We start from the raw sequence: 17650 nt of genomic DNA, 5'->3' as shown, positions 1-17650 counted from the left end.
GTATAATACATTTAATTCTGTTTTTGTGCGAGTTTCATTTGACACGGTCTAAAGAGAAATTGAATTCTCTTTTTACAGGATTTGACTTGGACTGACATAGTATGATAAATTTGTTTTCCTACAAATCTTCATATAATTTTAATTCAAGGGAAAATATTTTTAGTTATTCTTCTAGATAATTGCTTTCTGAATTTGAGGGCAGATTGCCCGTTTTCAGGCATTTTCGACCGAAATTCCGGATTGACCATAACTTGAAACCGAAGCCCCCAACACAATTTCGTTATTCTTCATTTTCGTGTTATATTGACAAATTGAATTACCCGTTAAAGTTTCTGACACTAATGGCCAAACACCCTGCCTAGTGTCATATGTCACAATTCTGACACATTTTCTCTCCAACCACAGAATGGAAAGCTTAATAGGTTCCCTACCAGCGTCATCAGTCTGTGACAGTTACAATTTTACAGTTAACGCCACTATATTATTTATATTATTCTTCATCTTTCTTTCACACCGTTACTGCGTAATTAACGATGTAAATACGCTGCACGAAATAGAATGTTGGTAATCTGGCGTAATCAGGTACAAAGTCCAAAAAAAAAAAAAACAAAAGTATAATTCCTATTAGTTACACATTTGACGAGCGTCCTGTTTACCATATCTGTTCCTCGAACAACGAAAACAGAGCTGAAGAGGAGAGCTCGTTCTTCCGAAGTGAAGTTCGGACATCACCGGTCCGACCGAAAATTGGACTTCCTAACGGAGGGATAGCAAGGCAACGTCTTTTTCGGCGTGATGGATCCAATTACATACATTGCGTCCTGTGGAATTACATCCGGACGAGTCTCGTCGCTCGATGTCGTCTGGATGAAGGACCTTTCGTGATTCTCGACGAACGCCCCAGCGCACAGCCCCACCCTTGTACTTTTCAGGTATTTTCGCATTAGCCCCTCATGCATATTCAACGGATGCAACATGCGTCTAAGGGGCGAGATATCTCTGACGTAGATTTCACGAAAGTGTCGGAGAATTTTCGTCTGTTCGTCAGGGAAAGGGTAAGACCCCTCTTAGGGAGACCAAAGTGAGGGGATGGAAGGGTGCGTTTTCGTCGAAGAGGGTTAATTGGCAAAGCGCGATAAGGTGGCTCGCCCCGATATGCATATGAATGACGAATATTCCGTTTGCTGGAAGCGTTGACGTCACTCCGTATGCAAATACCAAGTTCCGGCTCTAGCCAAGGCTTTCAGGCCTATCGTCCAGCTGACACTGACCGGCGAGCTTGAACCGCTTTGATCGTTTACAAAATTTAACCTATTGCTTCCCACGCAAATTATCCCTTTAAAATGATTTATGCTCGATCTGGACGTTTACAGTAAACACGAGTAGGGAAATTGTTTGTGATTCGTTTTGGAATTTCTTTTTGTGTATCGTTTCTATGAAGAAAACTATGTAGTATTCTGTTGAAAAGAACTTAACTTGTTGTTGAAATCTCCTCTATTACTCTACCTACGAAGAAATTATTTGTTCCACATAATGTCCTCATCAATGCAAAACGACTTTCGATTACTTTCCATAATAATTTTTTAACGCCACACTCGTTGAAAAAAATCCAAGCGCATCTATCGCCGAAACGTTAAATCCAACCGAGGGAAACATTGCCGGGCGCGCGTTACCGTCGAGTATTCTTTTACGTTTTAATTTGTTCAGCGATTAACCGGTGTGCCACGGCCATTCCCGGGGCGGTCTCACCGACCCCGTCGCTCGTGGAATCATAAAATCTAATCCAGGGTAAAATCCGGTAAACTTTGTTACCGCCTCTTTAAAGTTACTACGGGCTCTTAAAGGAGACAACTCGCACGACCTTCCTCCCCGTGGAGGGTTAATACGCGGCCCCGCGACAATTTATATCCCGAAGCAGCCTCACCCACCCTTCCCGTGTCACGCAGTTATCTGCGTGCAGTGACTCAATGAAGTTATTAAAGTTCCGGCCGCGCACCGTGAACCGTGTACCGCAGACGTTACGGTTACATCTGCGTTACATTATAAGGGTTATCTCACCTGGCGTAGCGCCGCTAAATGAATTATAGCAGCCATGATATTAATGCCCGCGACGTCGCGTTCCACGCGTTCCATGAATAATCGAGCAATTACCGGGTTCCATTAGGCGACGCCTTAAAGATAAACGGTCCCGCTTGTTTCACATTCTTTGATCGTCTCCTGTACTTGAACGTTGTTACGTTGCTCGCGGTATTTTTTTTGTTCGACGATAAATAAAACAGCGAAACGATTTTAATGTTGTGTCGATGCAAACGGACACCACTTCCAGCATCTATTGTAATGTAGGAGTTGTTGTTTTGGCCGTTTATTTAGTGTCGAATGAGCTTGTAACGGAGGTCGTTGAAATCGCCTAAACACCTGTTATTCTACTAGGAATGAAAAAGTATATAATATGTCATTTACAAAAGTAGAGGAACCCTGAAATCTCCGATGACCCTCCATCTATAGAAAAATGATCACTGATACGTTATGGACCAGTCTGTATCGTACAACTTTTTAAAATATCGGAGGTACTCCAGGTGAACAGAGTTATTGGACCATCCTGTATATTAGGTCTAGAACATAGTTCATTTGATATGACAGTGTATAGGGACGTTATTCTATAAGAAACAATTAGTTGGAACAAAAGAAATCTAGATAATTAATTTTCCCACCTCTACCAGTTACAAGATAAAAATCCTTGCAAATAATAATAAAATTAATCTACAACCCATCGGATGCTACAGAATTCATCGATGCATCGTACGCAGATAATTAAACATCAATTTACACGAAATTCTCCAGAGACTCCCAGGTTGTTTTCCCGAATTTCGACGTATCGAGGCACGCGTTCAATCGAGGTCGGGCATGCTCGGGTTTTAAGTCACGTACCAGGATCCAAGGTCCATGATCCGATTTTCGATTCGCAGTCTCTGGAGGTGGACTCGCTAAGACAGCGTTCGACGCCTTCCAACTAACTCCACGAAATCGAGTTACGCGTTGCTGCTACATTAACTCCACGCCGGAAGTTGGTGTCTGCTTGCGGGCTGCCTACGGCTGTGTCTATACGTGCTACGAACACAATCCTGGACAGACTCACGGGACTGTGCACACGTATCGTAGACCTGGTTACACCGAAAATTAACCCCCGACTGGGCTATTTGCTATTGGTGACCGCGTTCACAGATTGTCGAAGAACTTTCGAACCAGTCTTGTTACTGCTAATCATCGGAAACACTTTCACACCTTTGTTACATGAAGCGTTTAGATCGTGATTTTTAACACTGACAGATGAGGATATATTTTCATCTATCCAATCGATAAACATGACAACCTTTTGAAAATACACGAATTAATAAATCAACTAATTTCTTGATTTTGCATGCTGCGATAAAAGGTGTGAAACATTTGAGAAAATGCGTTGTTGTAACATTTTAATCAGTGTTGTAATAGTGTACTAACCAGTCATTTTGACTGCTTTGGTAGTTCTAGTGTTAATTCTGTCTCGATTGAAGTGTTCAACATGTTCTGTCCATATTTCACCGATTTGTATTCTTATACACACACACACTTTATTAAACTTTCATTATTTTAATTACATTGAACCTTCAATTTTGACGTCGTCCGACCCATGATGTCGCAGTCGATCGGTAAGAACTAAATTACTCGTCGACATACCATCGACGCCTGGCAGAGAACGTGTTAAGCACAGTTTGTCTGAATTTATCTGTACCATGCTGACAAGGGAACATATCGAACCGATACACGATGAGTTTGATGCAATTCATATGGGAGATAGTGCACGGAAAAATATTTGGCACGTATTTTGTTTTTGGCAATCGTCCATACTCAAAGGGTGAAAAAAGCCCTGAAAGTTGGGAGCTGGAAACATATTTTTTGAAATATCTATGGAACCAGAGGATATAGGGAAAAACTTTTTGTTTGAATTGGGTGTTTTTGAATTTCTGTATGAGTACATGACAAGGGTAGGAGAGGATAGAATAGAATTCCTCACCGTGGGTCACCGAGGGCTTACGATAAAGTTTTTGCTCTGCCCGAAGGTTATACTTTTTATTTATAAAATTCACGTCTTTGTTCTTTTAAATATTATATGGTGTACATTAGAAACATTTCTTGCATGATTTTCCGTGGGTCATACATGATTCATGTATCGTGAAATTAAATTCAATTATAGTTCCCTGGCCACGGAACGTGTAAAAGTATGTTTGATAAATACACCGCAGGTTAAAAAATAAAACATCTCTGTTACATTTCGTAGTAGGTATTAAAAAGTGTATAATGAAAAAAGTATTCGTTTCGTAAATAGAAAACATTGGAGCGGTGATTTTTTCCATATTTCATAAAATGGTGAAGTATATTTTCATTACAGTAATATTGTAGCAAATAAAAGATAAATTCCATCATGTGTATTATAATACAGGCGTATTATATGTGACAAATTGGACTTTGAATCCGATTAATTATTGGATACCAATTTCGAAGAAGAGTTGCAACGTGTAATTAAGTTCTATATTATCGTTACCCATCAATTGACAATTATAAGTAGAATTAAGCGGGGTTCATGTAATTATCGGCTATGATTATGTTTTTAATTATTAATTACGAAGCGATTGCATTTTTCGTTGTGCCTCGATTCATATGTTAATGGAATATTAACAAAATTTTGGATCAGCTTTCCGGAAATGCGGGCTTGTTAATTATTGAAATTCAATAAGCAAATTGTTAATTATAAGGTGAATGAATTTGTCCGAACCGAGCATTCTAAATGCACGAGGAATATAATCAATTATCGCCTTTATCTTTTAACATTATAATAATATAAATTTTATAGGTACATGAAGGGTGATAAAAATTCAAAAAACGAAGCCTCAAATGAAAAAATTTAATTTTATATTTCTTTCTTACCTTTGTACGAGGAATCATATGATCCCTATACGTAAACTTCTAAAAACACCCTGCATAGACCCCAGTATTCGATGTACAACGGTTAAACGAATCACACTTCAAACACTTTTCCACTCAACGCTATTCCCTAATGAAACTTCAAAAATCCACTACATTAACCACCTAACCCACCCACCGGTACATTCATCCATCTCCAACGAAACGATCATTGAGCCCAGACGACAGCTCCTCGGAACACTTATAGCGCCGGGGTATATACCATAACGAGACCCGTCGAAGATCATCGTAACCTCTTTAATATTTCCGCCTGGCTGCCTCTGAATCGCGTCGGGACGCCGGAGATTCGTGTATCGCGGTTCGTCGGGTCGCCGTTTCCCGACACCGACGGGCAGGGGGGGTGTCTGTATTATTCATTAAAAATGTCCGGAGCGGAAATATCGCGGGTATTCAATCCGCGAACACCGGAAAGATAATATCGTATCGTCGAAGTTCCGCGGACGGGACACGCGTGTGCGCGTGTAGAATCCGCTCGATAACGAAGGGATCGGGTGGTAACACGATCTCACGGTGACCGACTCCTCTGAATCTTCGTCTTTCCTTACAAATGGATTCACTGGACGGTGCTAATAATTCGCCTTCAACCCCCTGTTTCTCTCTTCCTTCATCCTTCTCTTTCTCTCCAACCGCCAGGGTTACAATAGCCGAGCTTACAGCTAGAGAGATAGAAAGAGACACAGAGACTTGCACAGGCGGAACTTCGATCGTTATCGTCGCTTTTCTTTCCCATTCGTTCGCCTCGCGAGCCCGTTAACGAACGTCCGCCGGATTCCGCGAAGCAAGTTCCGTGGACCATCCACCAGCCGATGGTTTCAGTGCTCGTTAATAAAATTAATTATAACGACGATGAAAAGAGTGACAAAGCAGCAGCGGTGGCAGCGCGTGGGCAGGAGGGAAGTTTCGCGGGGGAACGAAAGCGTGCGAATTTTCTCGGCACGTCCCTGCGGAAGATAAAGTCGAGCTACGTCGTCGAAGAGAATAATTCGCGAAGATTGTTACACGGTCGATTTTTAATCATCGTTCTTGACGACTTTTCAGCCATGCTCGGGTACAATTTGCGCGTTGAAAAATTATACCCAACTTTCCGGGGATTCACGCTCGACGGTGTTGGAGAGGAAATGGGGACGCGTCTTGAAATTTTAACTTTGAACGACTGTTTTTATTGGATAGGTAGAATTAAGGATGGGTGAAGGATATTCGTTTGGATCTTGGCTGGGTGGTAGAGTAGCAACGACTCGCAACGATATGATCTTTAACCCTTTTGCTACCAATGGGAGATACGAGGTGTGTTCCAATAGTAATGAGAATGATTTTCAAAAAAAATCTTCTTATTTCGAAAAGATTCAATTAGGCTTGATTACCTTCAAAATAAGTTTCTTGGGACTAGATAGAACGATTCCAGCCAAGCTGCCATTCTCCGTAACAGGGAAGGAAGTGAGAACAGTAATTTCGTACTGCTTAGCGAATTATTTAATCAAGCATGATTGTGATTTTTTTAATGTGTTGACAGTTTACACTACAGCAGATGTTTATATAACTGGAATGACGCTAACGAAAATTGCGATACGGTGAATAGAGTTCAGATAAATGGCGTTTTACTGTAATGAAAATACTTGCACCAAATGAATTGTACTTGTAATTTTTCGCCGTGGTTAAGGGTTACGTTCTAATTAGGATCAGGTTTCATAGCATCTTATAGCTGTATTTCTCCCCTTACGCGTTGCTTCTTGTTAGTTGTTTTATATGAGCACTATATCTGTTTTATGTTTCCGTAATAAAACCATAATAATAATATAACAACATAAGCCTGTATCTTAAAAACTTATAACAACAATTTTACCATTTATACTTTATACCGCGAAAATTTCATGACAGAGGTATACAAGAATCGGCCCGTAGACGACACGTTAAGAAGATTGAAATAGAACATATCCTTTCGCTTTTGTAATTGGTAAAACTGACGCAGAATTTTGGAGAACAGAGACTAATGATATATATTAAAAAAGTATTTATCTAAGATTTCCTCGTGGACAAATATTGAATTTTGTAAACAACGAAGTGCATTAGTCACTGTAGATTCAATTTAAGTGGATAATCAAGAAGATTTTGTACCTTGTTTTTCTGGTAATTTCCCTTCAATTTCTGTGTGCAACATAGTGTTCTCGTTCAATGGTGTGATTTTGATTTCTGAAGTGATGTTTCCTCTACGAAGAATCACAGCTGAACGAGTTCCATGTTAGACAAAAGGGAACCTCCCAGCGAGGAAGTCCATTACCTCGAATTGAAGAATACGCTGTCGAAGGGTAGGGTAGATTGAAAAAGTTGGGTCGATCGAACCCATAAAACTCGACCTCGGAGGGTCACCTATTTTTTATCGGGAACTTTGACAAATCTATGTACCCAATATTGGATAATACGACTGTATATTTCTCTACGGGAAAGAAAGGGAAAGTTTCCATTAAAATATGTGACCCTTTTCAACAGAAGAACATAACGAAGGTAGGTCAGTAAATATCAAGAAACTTTAACCTACTTTCTTACTACTTCTCTTATGACTCTCCGTGGAGAATTATTTTATTAATATTACTGACTTAATATGCTCAGTTTCAAATGTAATTGCTCGAGGATTATATCTGTGTGACTTCATTCTTTGTTGCATAAATTCCACCATCTTTCTCAGAAGATAAAAATAAAGAGTCTAATACATACTGAAAAATTCATTGTAAATATTATACTATTTGGAGGGTACAAAATCTGGTTTACAAATGCAGTGTAATGCAGAGCACTGTTTCTAATAAAATTAAATTGCCATTTGAAGTACCTTTTAAAAGGTCAGAACTGTGGCAGAAACCTAATATTTAAGTATTTTCCTTCGCGACACTCATCCTGCATAGCAGAAATACACCTTCCATATTTCACCTATCCGTCACAAAAATTTCGACGCACCCCCAAACGTTCGCCACGAGAACATAGTTTTCGTATCGTTCATCAAATTATCGGTTACATATTTATACGCTTTCCCCTAAGTAAAATGGATCACTTTCTTCCCCTTACACGATTAATCCATCAGGATATTATGGTCGCTGAAGTCGATCACGGATTCAACTCGAGCCGTTCCACGATGGAACGAGAAACGTCCCGAGTAGTAAGAGGAGAAGCTATTGTTTCGAATCGAAGGAGACACCGTAGAAAGGAAGGGCGTATCGAAATAGCCTCGTCGATAGACTTGGCAGTGTCTCCTCTCTCCTTCAAGAAAAACAATCGAAACGTTGTCTCGTAGTGGCTCCTGGGTCGATGCTTCCCTACCAGTTACGAAAGGGTTCGCTATTCCCATCCGAGGGGGATCGTTTTGAATTTTTTTTTTCTATTCGTTTTATCGACGGAACGGGGAATCAAAGGGAGAAAACTACTCGGCTGTTTCCAAATTCCTTTGGCTGGATAGCGAGAGGCAACTCGGGCGCATTGGTAGAAAATCGTTTCGAATCGACACACGAATGACTTGGAAGTAGATTGAAAGCATCCCCTGAAGTAAATTGAGCATCAAACGTTTCGTACGATGGCACGGGGGGAGGTGAGGGGGTACCTTTCGCTTGCGGATTACGTATGAGTATCGGCTCTAGAAGTAGAACGACCGGTTCCGCCGAATAATTTTCTGCCCCCGGAGGGGGAAAAAATTCCCGCGCGGTTACAAATGTATCCGTCATCTCGCTGATCTTCGACGGTAGTGATGGAACCGAGTACTGTTCGTAGAAGAGATATACAGGGTGATAATAAAAATGGGGGATACTTTCGCAGAAGCGATTCTACATGCCAAACTGATACGAAAATCAAGAATGACGATATTGGGATCGAGGCATCGTTCCCGAATTATTCATCGGGGGGTTTAGTTGTTATCACAATGTAATTTACACAACTACTTTTGGGAAAAATAATTTTCTCAGGAAATTCGGTATTATCTGATAGTTATTTTAGTTGGTAATTGCAGTAGATTCTAAATGACAGTTACTGTCAAATCCTGACTTGAAAATTCATATTATATGACAAGTTTTTGACCATCTAAGGATGTTTCTCCTTTACATCCAAAATCGGATCGAATAAAAGCACAATCACACGTCTGTATAAAAAAACTTGTTCTCCTTTTTTTCATAGTAATTTCTATTTATTATCCACTTCAATTACTGACTGAAAATCGACTACCAGTTGAAACCGAATTTTCCGAGAAAATTATTTTTCGTAAAACTAGTTGTGTAAATTTTATTGTTATAGTATTGCGGTATATGCCCCTTTTCCACTGAACCGGTCAATTGTCGAGTATACTAGCGAATTATTAGGTACTCGACATGAGTGTTGCGTTCTTCAATTGCTTCACGAGTTGGTTCCATTCACTTCATGGTACTTCATTCATTACTTTCATCGTATCGTCGATCGAGTCCGTTTGCTGGGCAACTCAATCAGCCAAAGAGATGGTGGTTATAATCCAGGAACCGCATGGTTTCTATTCTAATAGTAGTTAGCCAGACCAACGTTACGATCGCGTACCTTCCCACAGAACAGAGATCGAGAATACCGCGAAAGTTCAGTCGGTGGAAAAGATACGAAAAATCCGATAGTCAGTCGAGGCGCGGGAAGGAGGCATATGCGGCGTTTTGATATTCTCAACTGCGCCCGATGGGATCTCGTAACCGTATTTGAAAAGAATGCGGTCTACGAGGCAATGATAACGATCGCAATAACTGTAGAGAAAGATTATCGAAGCCGCGGCACGTGAAACTGCTCGACGTACGATTATTGCCACCCCCTCCCCCCCACCACTACTACGGCGAAGGAGTATTTTCCCCCGATTTCCGGGATTCTTGCTAAAAGTACCGCGTAAAATCGAAGTCTTCCTATGCCTGCTCAATTTGAAGAAAAGAAAGATAAAAAAAATCGTACCTTTCCGGAACTGGATTCCTTCATTCGCTATGCATCTTAACGAGAGTTGTTCACAGACGATCCCTATTTGAAATAACCGTGAAACAGCGGTAGTACCAAGTTCAATATGTTTCTGTGGTAGAGCACGGGTTTACGATTTCTTTCGATGAGTAAAGGAATTATCTTAGATTTCTACACTTTTCTGTAGATTACTGAAATTCTTTTACCTGGAACAAACAGCTTCATTCCTCTTTATTCCAGTTTTTATACCGTTTTGGTCTTACGTTATTTCCATCGACAAAAGTGTATTGATTTTCAGATGTCTATTTCAAAGTACGAGAGATCGATGGAACTAGACCATTATTATGAAACTTTACATCGTTAACACGGTATAATATTATACGCTAGAGAATATTCTCTAAAGGTTTATCGATGTTTTTGTCCCTTAACTGGTGAGATGGAAATTTTATTACTAGATTGCGGGTGTTTATGCAAATATAGAATTCTGTGTATTAATTTCTCGAACAAGGACGCGGAGAATAGTTTATTTAATTTTAAAATTATTTAATTAAATAAAGTTTGAAATCGTCGGAGGTCTGCCTCGAAGTTATAAGGCAACAAGTTAAACGTGTTATCACTTATACCTCTCTTATTATTAATCCCAGAAAAAATTATTTAACACAGATATTTATTGCAACAAATGCGTGGCTCCCTATCCTGTCTAAAATAAGTTGAATACCGATCATTTCTTCAATCATATTGCTATAAAGAATTCTGCTATCTACATAAATTTAAAAGTGACGCAACATACATATCCAGTGTTGTATCTCCCCACGAAGAGTCATTTTCAGCTGATCTCACATTCTACGGAGCATCCTCCGTATACACCGTCCATAAAAATCGGTCATCCCCCTCCAGGGCCATCAATCCAGCATAAACGACTCAAGGTACCAGGAACAAGGGGCGCGTCGATCGTTTTATCGGCTCTAAAGGCGACCAAATCGGATTCTCGTGAAGGGGAAAAGCAAGCAACATCCTCGTAGCCACCGTGGATAACTCTAGGCGAGACGCAAGGTGTGTGCCTCCCTCTATATCCACTTTCCAACGGGCGCTCGCTCAAACTTGGCCAACTCTCGGGAGTCGGCCTAAATCTCCTTTTTCCGCTTTTAAGCCTAGAGCATCATCGTGGACGCCACTTGGCGCCGTCGTTCCGCGTGCGCACGTTACCGCGTGCAAGCTCACATATTTATGCGCCGTCGAGCGGCATCACCGACATCGTGGCAACAACTTCAACCCGCGCCAGCCGTCCGAGTCTCGCCCCTCTCCGAAGAAGAATAACAATGCGCGACGAGCAACCGTAAACGCGCAAACGGTTTGCATAATAAAGCGCGCGCCTGAGCTGCTACATCGCGAAAGCAACGCAAAGATAGCAAATCTCTGGAGGCAGAGCTCGAAGCCAGGCTCGATGACCAAATCTGGAAACTTGTTGCTCGAGGGGCTGTCGAACCCTCTGGCGTTTTCGTGGTCGCCGAAACTCTGATTTATTAGGAGAAAACGAGGGTGGCGCGAGGGGCAAGGTCATTGAAATCTACTAAAAAGAGACCTCCACGCGATGATGGTCGCGGTGGACGGAAGGGGAGAAGTTTGATTTATTAGGAGAAAACGAGGGTGGCGCGAGGGGCAAGGTCATTGAAATCTACTAAAAAGAGGCCTCCACGCGATTATGGTCGCGGTGGACGGAAGGGGAGAAGTCAATTAAAGGAGGCGAAGTAGTCTGAGTTTCAAAGCTCGGTGAACATTCGTGGAAACCTCGCGAGAGTTAAGCCCTAAAGGTATGTATCCATTTTAGAGGATCTCGTAGGAGTGAATCTAGATAGTTATTATATATAGTATACAGGGTGTAACAAAAATGTTGTAGGTCCCTGAAATGGGTCACTCGTGAGGTGATTAGGAAATAGTTTTTCCTTAGCATGAATTGTTATCTGAGGCTTTATTAACGAGATATTAACGAAAAATTCCCGATCAATCAGAGCGCGAGTCTGTCGGCTGATATCTCGTTAACATAGCCTCGAGTAACATTTTTGCTAAGGAAAAACTTATTTCAAAGCACCTCACGAGTGACCCACTTCAGGGACTTACAACACTTTTGTTACACTCTGTATAGTATCAGGACATGTTCAAAAGTATTGGGGCACCTGGCTTGCATGAAGAAAATATAATTTTTCATAAATATTAGGACACCTGTACGAAAAAAATGTGATGTTTCATAAATATTACACATTTTGTGCCACTTTAATTAGTTTATATTAGCATAACTGTTGTCGATCTTTAAAATTCTCCAGACAATATTTACCTCAGATTTTCAACAATTTCGTAATGCCTCATATCGTTTACTTCATATGCGATAAGTGTTCTAATACTTATGAACGGGGGTGTATGCGTCGATTGGAGAGAAGTTTTGAGAATTGTCATTCTCAGATAGACACCAGAAAACTCGTCGAGAACTTATTATCAGAGAGAACTCTAGAATGCAGTGTTCATTTACGAGAAATATTATCGAGGGATCCTTGCGCGAGTTTCACTCTCAAATGGACACCTAGCTTTACGGAACACGCGAAATAATTTGACCGTGTTTCCTCTTGCCCTCTTTCATCAAGGAGGAGGTTAGAATCGTGCTGCTTACAAAGATTCCCGCTCAACCCTCGGAAGACGGACGTTTTTAATGTTCGTACAGCAGCCGTGCTTGGACCCGTTTGGACCCTTAATACTTTCTACTTATCAAAGATTAGGTATATTCGTACGCAGTCATTCAAGACGACCTAGTTTTTTATGACTTAATAGAAACATCTCCTAGCGTAAATACGATTGATAGGCTGATGAGTTAGTCGAAGTTTTTAAAAACTTGGGTCCATATGGATCCAGGCACCACCGTTCGAGGGTTACTAGGCGTCACGTTAGTGTCAAGTGGTGTTTTCGAGACACTCAAAGTTATTGAATTGTTTTACATACCTGACAAAAACCATATTCTGTTAATTCTTTGTCGTCGTGGTGTTAACTACAGTCTCTCGAGGCGCCAAGTAATCAAATATTTCCACGCAGCGATGAACACCGTGAACACTATCCTCGAACGATGTAATTACAAGCCGCCGTTTAGTCCTGTTATCGTCCCTTTGACGTTGTATTCTTCCGCGACAGAAAACTAGTACAACGGCTGTGTTTGCAGCGCCACGTGTGGCGAAGGACATAATTACCGAACGATTCTCGTTCAAAGTGACGCGGGAAACGGTGTAGCCACACCATGGAATTTGTACCTGATGGTTTTCCATTAGCCAGTATTGTTTTTCACGAATTCCAACGCGGTCTCCGTTTTGTCGAACGACGAACGGAAACGGGCCTGCGAGAGCAACGACTTTATGAAAAATATTTTTTTTTCCTCGCGCCGATGGGCAAAAAAGGGAGGCGTGTTTCACGCGGTCCTCCAATTCTTTTTTTTCTCTGTATTCCAAATAAAACTATACGTAACATCCCGTTACTTTTTTTTCTCCCCATCTCCCTTTCTTTTTCTCTCTCTCTCTCTCTCATTCTGCTTCATCGCGGGCGCTGTTCTGCTGCGTCAATGGAGTTCGATTACAATACGCGCGGATTGGCCGGCCTCGAAATTCCGTCGAACGGTTTTATCCATTTTCACGGGTTTTACGGACAACCCGGCGACGCTCGTCGCGCGATTGTTACGTAAGCTCTTCGAAGCCGACCCGTTTCCCCGAGGCCGCCGCCCCACCGGCCCAAGCCCAGGGCTTGGAATGAAGGGAAGGAGAAAAAATGCAAACTATTATACGGGACACAATAGGCTCGACGAGGCTTTCACTCGTTATCGGTAACGAATCGCCTTCGGGTCGTCAACAATCGTTCGAAATCGCTCGTGCTCCCTCGCTTCTCTGTCCTGCCTGGATGCCTTTTATTCGTGATACCTTCGAGGACTTCTCCAATCTCTATCGCTGGCGAACGCGATGAAAGGGTACCCGCGATACTGGTTCCCGATGTTTGAAGAAGACTGTAATTTGCAACAACAAAAGGGTCATTCGCGGCTTTATCGGCGACTAGTAGCTTATTCTCGACACGCGGCCGGGAATAGGATCGAGCAACTAGGCTGCGGCTCTGAAAGAAGGGCACACACGCATCGCTCGAGGATGGCGGTTCATTTAACTCTTTTGTAACTGGGTTTCGCTTCTTTACGATCGGGATATCGTAGCGAGAGAAGAGGATGGAAGTTGATCCTGGTTCGGCAATTATAGGGTAGATCGAGGTGGTCAATCAAATTAAGGTTACTGGCGTTTTGTAAAATGTTATTTAATCAGATTCATAATTAGATTCCCTTTGTAACCGGGTTCGTTTCCTTCTGATCGGAATTTTGTACCGACGTAAGAGGATAAAAGTTGAAGCTTCAAATTACGATATATCGAGGTTCTAAGTGGTTTCTAAAATATAATTTTACTAAATTCTTAATCACATTCCATTTGTAACTGGGTTTTTCTTTCCAGACTTAGGAGGATATATTCGGAACTATAACATTAAAAATAGAAAACTAATTCAGAAATCGTCAGAGTATCACACAGGTCAAAGGAGATACGATAATTACATTGTCTTTAAAGAAGGTATAACAGAAACTTCAGGTCAGAGGGTGGTTGTTGAAAAAGTTCTGACCCTTTCGAAGTTACATCAGATAATTTGACTTTATTAAAAACAGTACTCCGCGTTGGAGTATACTTGTTAAATGTACTTATACTCTTTAAACATAATATCAGTCTTTTCATTTATCCAGTAACCTAACCCAAATGGACAAAAGCAACTCCCTTTCAATATCCTTCAAGAAAACTACACATATTCATCCGATCTACCGAAATTGGCTTTCCATCAACCATAAGGATTACATTACACCACTGCCCAATTCGTGTCGTCGTCCGAGCTAACATACCTTTATCCGAGGCTGTCCAAGCGAACATCGCTGTATGTACATGTTATGTCACGCGACCCGTTAAATGGAATTAACTGCTCGACACGTACCACGGTGTCACAGTTTACTCCCAAGTTCACGGAATGTAAGCTGGAGCCAAAGAAAACTCGGTCTTTCGGGAAATTCTTCGGGGAACCGTGTCCCGTAACGACAGAAGGGGCGATTGTCGCCTTTCGATCCGACAGGTTATATGCACGGGCATCGATACAGGACACCTAGGGGACACACATCGGTACGTGCAACGAGGACGCACGAGAAACATGTACGAACGGAAGTAGCCGGAAGAGACACACACGGGCTCGTTCGAAACTGGAGAACCGGAAATTCGTATCCACCGTCCGGTGGCCGTGAGCAACTGAAGGGCCAATAGCCAGCGACGATCTTAGAGTTAAATTCTATCCGACACTCTATTTCTTCAGCACTTTCGTTCCTTTCGTTTTTTATCGAGCCTCTTTCCTCCATTAATGTCCTTTCTTTTCCGACGCTCGCGAAACTTTCTCATTAACCTGGGAGAGGAATACACGACTCACGAATTCCGTCTAATTGGTTTGACCTTCTATTTCCACCGCTTCGGGGACGAAGGATGCGACGATCTCGCGACTATCGACTGTCAATTTTGATAATGTATGCGGGACGCAGCTGGAATGGTGGGACGAAAGGGAAGTAATGGATTCTTTGTGGAAAAATAAGTCAAAGTTTGAGACTTGGTTGCTGGGAAAATGAATTATGGTATAAATGCGTAAAATCCTTAATTTAGTCGTAAGTATAACCTTCATTCACAAATATGATTAGGGAATGGGATATTATTAAATCATTCATAAATAACATCGTAATAGAAACTACCCCTTAACATAGATATGGTCATAGCGAAATCCAACGTCGACGCTTGTATTTGTGTTCATTTTTTCTTCAAAGATTGTAATCTATGTACTTAGTTGTAAAATATCATGTATTTGTAACTCTATATTTGTAATGCTAAATAAACCCGTAAGGATTTGAGAAACTTAATAAAAAAAAGTATATCCCCACCGACGTTGGAATTGAATAGTCACCGACGAGAGTTTTTAATTTTTCAATCAAGAGTTTTTAATATTATGCAACACATCCTAACAATTTTTCATTAAAATCGTCGATTCGCAGCACAATGTTACAAAGAAAATTCCGTCTACCGAACAAATTCAGTTTCCTTTCAGATGAACGATTACAAATTCTTCCACCGTTCATTCACCTCCCAAGCCGTGCACCGCGTTTCTTTCGTAATTAAATTATTCCAGGAACAAGGTTACATCAACAAAAACCAATTAAATTCTCCGTTTACGTACAATCCACGCGCTATCCCTGCATCGAACGTTTCAATTTCAGAGACACGAAACGGAGAAAAACGGTGAATCGAGGCGAACTGCAGTAACGTAGGGTTCGTAACAAATTTCCGTGGGCGACTGTTTTTCAGTGCGGTCGAACGGAGGCAAATTTGATTTCGCTATGGCATTGATAAATGCCACAGAAATCGATACGGTTAGGAGAGGGAGACAGAGTTACGAGGTTTTCCGAGGGAAGAAAAACCGACCGTTCTGGTATCGACGCTCTATCGTGATTCGGACACCGGGTACATCCCTTTCAGGTTTAATTCCAGTGTAATTAGAGGCACGCCCGGCCATAGAATGTCGTCCATCCGCGTCGTTACGACGACATTGTTCTCGTCCGGCTATAAATTCCTGTCTTTGCGGTTCTCCTGTTTCAACGACACTCCAGTTAACGATTACACGAGAGTTTTCGGTTATTCCTTAAATTTTCGACAATTTTTACGAACTGTTGCACAAAGATTCAAACATCGGGAAAATCGGTCGAAGCTTCCCTTAATTTTGGTGAACATTTGCACTTATGAATTATTTTCGGGATCTTCGACAGACAATATAACGTACAGTAAATTGTTGCAACAATGGTTAATGCCTATCGGACATAGAAAATTGTAATAAAATTGAAATAAAATTGAAATAAAATTGAAATAAAATTATTCTCAAAAATTTGATCGTTACACCTGCTGGAACTATGCATAGAAATCAATTTTTCCCCCCAAATCATGTCATCGACACGTCCGTTCGACGCGACGACGCAAAGTATTAAGAAAAAAAAAAAAGGCTTCAGAGCACTTACCCATCTATCAGTGGCACGTCCCTCAGTATCCTGCGAGCCGCCGCGAGCCGATCCCCAGCGTGGGCGGCGAGCAGGATCCTCGTCAGTAGCTGACCAAGGACCATCACGCCCACCACCATCCTCATCCTCCTCCTCGCTGGACCCGCAGCTCCTCCTTACTAATGTCCTCATGCCATCACCGTCGGCTGTACCGGCTCGCCCGCAGGATATCTCCACCTCCCCCGTCGGCAGCGATTCTACAATTTCCTGTCTGTCCTCTTCTCAAACCTCGTTTTCACTGGACACCGTCTCACACCACACGAATCCCTGTCATTCTCACGACGCGCCCTTTGACCGTGAAATATCGTTTACCGAACCGACGAAAAACTTTCAATCGTCCAACCTGGGGCTCGATCCACGCGAGAGTCCCCGTTCACGCGCTGTTATCCGAGAATCGGATCCAGTTCACCGATCACCGGCCTTCCTCCACGATCTTCCCCTGTTTCCGGGACATTTCTCTCATCCCCCTGGTGTCTTCGCGCAGCTTTAAATCTCTCTCATACGGCTGGACACTTC

The 17650-nt window shown here is 41.8% G+C and overlaps 1 protein-coding gene across 1 annotated transcript in view; it reads right to left on the bottom strand.

Annotated features, from left to right (window-relative positions):
* Positions 1–17220, bottom strand: part of LOC107187839 (dipeptidase 1) — a 104051-nt gene extending 86831 nt beyond the window's left edge. The window contains exon 1 of the mRNA XM_015576020.1: positions 17096–17220. Coding sequence (XP_015431506.1) covers positions 17096–17220 — 125 coding nt within the window. The remainder of the gene's footprint in view (positions 1–17095) is intronic.
* Positions 17221–17650: the final 430 nt, after the last annotated feature.

This window comes from Dufourea novaeangliae, unplaced genomic scaffold (genome assembly GCF_001272555.1).
Source record: "Dufourea novaeangliae isolate 0120121106 unplaced genomic scaffold, ASM127255v1 scaffold16, whole genome shotgun sequence".
In the NCBI taxonomy this organism is placed as follows: Eukaryota; Metazoa; Arthropoda; class Insecta; order Hymenoptera; family Halictidae; genus Dufourea; species Dufourea novaeangliae.
Note: the sequence above shows the minus strand (reverse complement) of the source record. Positions and strands in the feature narration are given on the sequence as shown.